Source organism: Eucalyptus grandis, chromosome 7 (assembly GCF_016545825.1).
Source record: "Eucalyptus grandis isolate ANBG69807.140 chromosome 7, ASM1654582v1, whole genome shotgun sequence".
Lineage (NCBI taxonomy): Eukaryota > Viridiplantae > Streptophyta > Magnoliopsida > Myrtales > Myrtaceae > Eucalyptus > Eucalyptus grandis.
The window spans coordinates 55,221,259-55,228,711 of record NC_052618.1 but is presented as its reverse complement, the minus strand read 5'-3'; the positions used below and the strand labels follow the sequence as shown (position 1 = coordinate 55,228,711).

The 7,453-nt window shown below is 40.8% G+C and overlaps 1 protein-coding gene across 1 annotated transcript; it reads left to right on the top strand.

The window, feature by feature from the left end:
- The first annotated feature begins 1,992 nt into the window (after positions 1–1,992).
- Positions 1,993–6,428, top strand: LOC120296396. The gene is made up of 4 exons (XM_039318327.1): positions 1,993–2,284; positions 3,236–3,314; positions 5,148–5,225; positions 5,306–6,428. The coding sequence occupies exon 4, from the start codon at positions 5,429–5,431 to the stop codon at positions 6,221–6,223; it is 795 nt and encodes a 264-aa protein (XP_039174261.1). The 5' UTR covers positions 1,993–2,284; positions 3,236–3,314; positions 5,148–5,225; positions 5,306–5,428; the 3' UTR covers positions 6,224–6,428.
- The last annotated feature ends 1,025 nt before the right edge of the window (positions 6,429–7,453 follow it).

Here is a 7,453-nt window from a genome sequence, read left to right as displayed (position 1 = left end):
TAGATGAATTACGACCATGGAGTTAACTTACTACATATAAAATATGACCAACCTTGCGATGATATCAAGTAAATTACAACAAAATTTCGGGAACACAGAGGTCTTAAATAGGACTTGTCCCGTTTTTTTTATCATCAGGATTTACCCACGCTCTAAACAAATTGCATGTTATTAGGGGATTCGTGGGCTTTCAGTTCTGTTTTGTTTTTTCATTATATGTACATGAAATATCGTCTCGACTTTGTACTTGTAGTGTATATAATCATTATTAGGTTAGAGTATAATCTAATAACATATACTTCAAAATAAGTTGATGAATATGATTTTCCTCAAAATATAGTATTTACATCAAAACCACTAGGATCGTTGGAGGACCAATTTCATTAAAGGCCCGCTTTATATTTTTTTCAAATGTGCTACCCTCATTTGCGAATCGATCAATGATAATGCTCTTATCTTAGACCTCCAAGAATGTCAAATTTAGTGCGCAATTATCTAAAACTAATTTTTGCGTCACAACAAATTCAAAATTGATATACCCCTTCCACCTTTATCCCAAATTAATTTTTGCGTCTCAAAAAATCCCAAAGCTGATATATTTGTGCCACATTAACCTCAAACTTATTTTTACGTTTGGGATTTTCTATGATATGAATATTAGTTTGGGTTAAAAAAGGTGTGGCCGTCCGGCTTCAGATTTTTTGTGACGCAAAAAAAATTAGGGTAAATGTTATTAATGTATATCTTATATGTATTATAGGGTATTTCTGTAATTACATTCCTATCGATAACATTTCTGTAATTAACCACTCCTATAAATACATATCATTCAACCCTAATTAAGGTTGAGCCATTATAAAACTTTGTCGTTATTTTCTCTCTTACTCTAAATATTAATAAATGTGGTATGGGCATTACCAGTTTGAGATTTTTTCTGATACGAAAATTAGTTTGTGGCTAAGTGTACGTTTGAGAGTTTTTGTGGCATTAATCATTTCTTTTATGAACAAAAGACCTCGGTTCTTTTTTGATAGATGAGTTACCGCTTTTGTGGTTTGCATGGTTTGCATGGTTTGCATGATGGCTGACTAATGCATGAAGTGACTACTTGATAAGATGATTTTTTTTTTTTTTTTTGATCTATGATAAGACGAGTTTAGTAAGTAGCAAATGTAACACTAGAACGGTCAAAAAGCGAGACGAACACATTTTGGGACTTAATAAAATAGATAGATGGCAAAAATATTTGTTTCTAGAGATATAACCCGACCATCGCATTCGCTTGCCTTCTTGGGGAACTTCCTGGAGGTTGTGTCCGTCGCTAACACCAATTAATGAACCCTAGCTGTGCAGGTAGACTCTGTCAAAGTCGTTCTTTTGGCACATTAATACTTGCCACCAGACCAAGAACCTTGAATGTACAAAGTGGACTTTTAAACGGGAAGCGTGAGAGAGTGAAGGGAGAGAATTTGCGACTTTTTTCCTCACATTTTACGTTTTAGAGTTCAGATGTAACAATATAAGGACATACAAAGGTCCAAGAACCCATATGCTCTTACTAAACTTAAAAGAAGTCATTTTCTTCTGCTTGGACTCGAAAGATCCCACCTTTCACCCTTTCGTCTACCTCATATTTTTCTTGGTGGGTAGAACCCAATACCCTGGATCTGTTTTAAAGTCGCGAGAGGTCGACCAGGGATCTCCCTTTAGACTTGGCTTGATAACGGAGCCCATCCCGGGGTAGTTTAACCTCCTGCCCAGGAGGTACTTAATAAAATAGATAGATGGCAAAAATATTTGTTTCTAGGAGAGAGAGATGCTGGTGACTTTCGAGTCCAAGCAGAAGAAAATGACCTCTTTGAAGTTTAGTAAGAGCATATGGGTTTTTGGACCTTCGTATGTCCTTATATTGTTACATTTGAACTCTAAAACGTAAAATGTGAGGAAAAAAAGTCGCAAATTCTCTCCCTTCACGCTCTCACGCTTCCCGTTTAAAAGTCCACTTTGTACATTCAAGGTTCTTGGTCTGGTGGCAAGTATTAATGTGCCAAAAGAACGACTTTGACAGAGTCTACCTGCACAGCTAGGGTTCATTAATTGGTGTTAGCGACGGACACAACCTCCAGGAAGTTCCCCAAGAAGGCAAGCGAATGCGGTGGTCGGGGCATATTTGTAGCGGAACGTTTCGTCGCCAGGATATTGCAGGATCGAGAAGGAGGGAGCGAGAGGAGAAGAAAGCTATCCAGCGTAATCTGAGTCTACCTGCAGAAAACTTCCCTTCCAGGTTTGACCTTTTTAACTAATCACCGAATCCCTATCAGAATTGCAAAGACTTAATCATATTCTATTCTATCCCTAATTCTAGTAAATGAAATTGTACATGTCCCATAAATAATTAGTTGAAAATTATGAAATCCAAGTAGGTTTATCATTATATTGCCGATGTGCATTAAATTGGTTTGGTCGATTTATAAATATAGTACGCATTTCGCACTTTCCAAATGGCATTTTTATTGACTCGGAGAGAGAGAGAGAGGGGTTTGTGTTCCTACCTTGTTCGACGTTTTTTGCTTGCATCGACTTGACAAAGGAAATGATCCAGTGGTTGAGTATGACTTGATCAAGTACAAGGCAGAATTTATTTGTACTTTTCGCCAATGTGACGAACTATCTCTATTGTACATTGGCTAATTTTGTGGATTGTATACATGTACTCCTTTTAATACCGGGTCTTGAAGAATTAAAATAGAGCCGGCACGCCATATTGAAAGGGAAGCTGTCCCGCTACGAATTTGGTATAAATTATGTTAGGTCATCATTGTGATCCTCTCTAACATATTTGATAGAGAATTATAATAACATTTTAAAGTGTGCAAGGAATAATTCTAAAGAATTGTCTGAAAGAGAATGAGTGACGTAAGAGAGAGTGTGTGACGTGATGATGCCTCCTATTCGAGTCCGTTGTGTACTTCATAAGAATGAATGATTCTGATAGAATCTACTTGCACAAGGAGGATATATGCATGTTTATTAATTAGTGTTAATGAACCTGAGCAACTACGGACACAACCTCCGGGAAATTTCCAAAACAATGCACGAATATTGCAGTGATCATGCTATATATATAGCATATCCTTCAACCCCCATCCGGCAATCAGTCTTGCTTTGTATGTTATCTGCATCTGAGTTTCATCCCCAAAATGATTATGATTTCTTGTATATGAGGATATTGCAGGATTCATAAGGAAGGAACGAAAGGAGAAGAAACTATCCAGCGCAGTCCCGAGTCCACCCCCAACAAACTTCCCTGCTAGGTTTGGCCCTTTTCCCTTATCATCTCATCTAACCGCAATTATCTCTACGTTGCACTGTACATAATTTGACTGGGTTCGTTTTGAGTTCGAGTTAGCCCTAGCCCGTCATTGCCCTCCCTCTCCTCTCCTCTCCCCCATCAACTACCTCTGCCACGGGCACAAAACTGGAGCCAACCATCATTCCCGTTTGATGAACCCGACAATGGGAAGACGCGGTGAACGGTGGATTGCGTTTTTAGGGTTTCCATTGGAATTTTTTAGGGATTTGGCTCGATTCCGGCTTCATAGACCCATCAACTATCTCCAATATTCACACTGCTAGCGCTGGATGGATGCCAAGTGTAGCCATCATTTGCTTTTTTTCGAAAATTGCCACAAAAAACCCTAATTTGATGCCATCTAAGTACTCGTCTTTGTCTTCTGTGCTTAAGAGCTGCAGACCCGTTGCTGGCTGCCGCGGTTGACCTCATTGGCTATCATCCATCCATCGGCCACAGCCGTGTCCCACTTTGGCTACCAACATTGCTCCTTCATCCCCCGCCTCCTTCCCTCCCTCTCCCTCTTCCATCAATGAGAAGCCAATATGGAGGAGCCTCAATTCTAAGGCTCCGACAGAGGCTCAATCTGCGGGACCGAGAGAACCTCAAATCAGGCTCAATCTAAAGCTCGATACCAACGAGGTTAAGTGAGTGATGGGGTGTTGAAAACTAGACAGGGAAGCGACGATGGTGGAAAAGGCAAAGGCGACATGGTGGTGGAAATCTAAAGAACACCTCATGGTGGCGAACAGAGAGAGGTTGAAAATTAAGTGGGGCCTGGTCCGTGGTCGAAGGTCAGACCTAACATAATCACCTAGGTCTGCTCATCGTTAAAAGGACATGCATACGTCTCCAATCAATCCACTGGGCCAAACTTCTAATTAAATAGCCCTGTCCATTCGGCAAGAGTAAGCCAACGGGTTGTTAAGTCCATCGTCAGGTCAAAAGCAGTCGTGTAATGGTTAAAAAAACAAAAGAAAATGCGGAGGTGACAATGGCAGTTGTGTGCGATGCGCAGCGGTATTCTCATAGGAAGTGTTGATGTTGATAGAAGGTGTAATAAATATGTGCAGAGAATGATAGAGTGAAGTTAAGGAGGAAATTGAGACGGGGAGGTTGCGAGTTAGGGTTTTTTTGGTGTTAGAGCTAGGTTCACATGCCGAGAGGGTCTGGCGGTCCCGATTCATTAGTTGGGAACAGTAAATGGATCTAGGAAGCGGGGAAGAAGACCCTTCCTTTTGGTTTTTTTATGGGGTTATTATAAGTAGCAACATGTGAATATATGGTAGCAACTGGTTTGGAAAGTACTTCTGGCTGTTTCGGTTTGGTATGCATCACTCTTTGGTAGGGCAGGATAAGATGATTAACATGTAAATTACGATGATCTCAGATTGTTTATGATATTTTAGAAAGTTGTGGACTCTAGGAAAGTCAGCTTTTATGATGCTTTGAGGTAAATTACTACATTTAAAAAATGATTACTAATTGGTCATTCAGGGAAATTATGATTACCATTGTAGTTAGGCATGTATGAAATGGTAAATGCTCTCTCACCACGTAATAGTTATTCTTAATTAAAGTCCATTGTGGACTTTCCAGCTTCTTGTCCAATGTGTATAACACGTCAGAAGAATGATTCTAATAAAACTACTTGCAGAAGTAGGGTTTCTCACGTAGGTTTACCTCGACGAAATTTCCAAGAAAATGCAAGCAAATGTGGTGATCAGGGTATTTATAGCAAATGTTTTCATCACCACAATGAAAATGGTTTCTCGTGTATGCGAGGATATTGCAGGATTTATAAGGAGGGAACGAGCGGAGAAGAAGCTATCTGGCCTAGTGTGAGTCCCCCTGCAGCAAGCTTTCCTTCTAGGTTTGGCCCTTTTTCTTATCATCGCATCAAACCTGCAATTACCTCTGCGTTGCACAGTTCATGATTTGGTCGATGCGCAGGAGTTTGGAATTTGACAGAAATAAGGCGTTCCCACAATTTCAAGCTCAAATCCCCTTCCTTTAACAAGAACGAATCAAAGCCCGAAACAACCCGCTACATCACCACTTTTCATCAGCACGAGAATGTTGTCTTGCTTCAAGAACTGTCTTTCTTTAAGCGAGAAAAAGGATTCCCACGGAAAAAAGGAGGGTAAGAGCACGAATATACGGGTACTCATTGGCAGCCACCCCCACCCATTTTCTCTTCAAGAGCGGACAACAAGGGGCAGCACGTATCAGTGTAATGGGTGCCAACAACCCGGATACGGGCCCTATTACTTGTGCACCGACAACAGCTGCAGTTTCCATTATCACAAGCACTGTGGCGAAATTTTAAGGCATAATGCACCTTTCCACGGCAACCACCGTCCCTACCCGATTGGGCGTTATAATTTCGAGGAGGGAGCACCAAACAAAGTACGGGACTGCGTCGCATGCGGCGACCAAGTCCGGGGGCTCAGGTACAGAGTGTGGCGCGGGCGCCTTTACCCGCACCTAAACAACCGTGTCTTCCACCCACTCTGCACGTTACTCCCTCCAAAGATCGAAGATCCCGGTGAATCGAAGATAACGCTGGAGCTCAAGAAAAGGATCGCAGGCAATTGCTCCATGTGCAACGGCAAGGCCAAGGGATGGGCTTACAATAGTACCTGCGGGAACTACTGTTACCATGTCGGGTGTGTGAAGAATAGGATCATGCAGAATGGGCAGCAGGATGAAGCCTCAGAAAATGGAGGGACTCAGCGAAGAATAGTCATCCACGTGGAAATACCGTCGCCACAGATTCGGAAAGTGGCAGAAGTGGCTATTCTGCTCATCATCAAAGCCCTCTTCGGGGTCCTGGACATCACAGACATCTTCACAGTGCTTTTCACTTGATCCCTGCTCCCCCCCCTTCCCGTTGGCATACGTTACTTTCCTAGATCAGTCTCGGTATGACTATAGATGGATTGTTTTACCAGTACCGTTCAAGTTCTATGGATGACACTCCCTCCATGGGGTGTCTCGTGAAAGAGTTGAAGATATCAATTTTACTGTAAATAAAAAGGGTCTTAGTACTTATTTATCAACTTGGATTTTCTAATCCATTTCGCCATGATTGACCGTTAGTAAGTTAGCGTTGCCTTGAGGCTGATGTCGACGGAAATATATCAATTAATCAGAACTGTTAAAGGAGACTGGTTTGCGATTAATAACAAGGACGAAAAACCAACTTTTTTTCCATTTGAAAAGGCCAAATCAAACTTTCTTAAAGACAGCAAGCGAGGAGGAAATTGATGGAATAGTAGTGAGTGCAAAGGCAAAGAGGAGTCTAAGAGCGCAAATTATAACTATTTTGTTTCAAAAATCAATTTCCGACTAAATATAGATTTTTCTATTTCTACTATCCAGATGAGCTTATGAGCAAAAATACGTGTTTGATAATGATGCAAAATTTTTGTTTCCAAAATATAAATTCATTTGATAACGATACAAAATTTATCCATATGAGATTACCGGCAAGTGGGTGGTGGCCAATAGCAAGGATTAGCAATGATAAGAGTTTTTATTTTTTTATTTTTGTTCCAAAAATATAAAAGTAAAAATATTTTACTTCTTATTTCTGTTCCAAATTTATTTCTCGACTAAAAATTTATTTCAAAATTGAAAAAATAAATTATGTTAAAAATTTATTTCGAAATAGAAAAATAGAAAAACAAAAAATAAAATGACTACATGCGCCCTTAGAGTCTGCATAGCTACAATTGATGCATTAACAACTACGTCTTCTAGAAATGGTAATGGATCTTAGGATGTGAGGGCATAGAATGTTTGGGACTCGCGGGCAGGTATAAGCATCCTTAACAGGACTTTGAAGGACTTTTTGACTTCAGTGGTGGGATTGACTTTCAAGTAAGGGTGAGCATGGTCCGGGTTGGTCCGGGCCACCCCCTAACCCTAAGACCAACCCGTGCAGTGTCGGTCCTCAATTTTTAGGACCGAGGACCGACCCTATTGAGCCTAGGACCAAGGACCGGACTGACCCAATGGGTTCGGTCCGGTTCTGGGGTCAACCCGGGACCGATCGATAATTTTTTTCGTCTTATTTTTTATACTCCCTAAAAAAGC

Excerpts from the sequence above, each read along its gene's own strand:
- LOC120296396 (XM_039318327.1), top strand. The coding sequence starts at position 5,429 with ATGTTGTCTTGCTTCAAGAACTGTCTTTCTTTAAGCGAGAAAAAGGAT.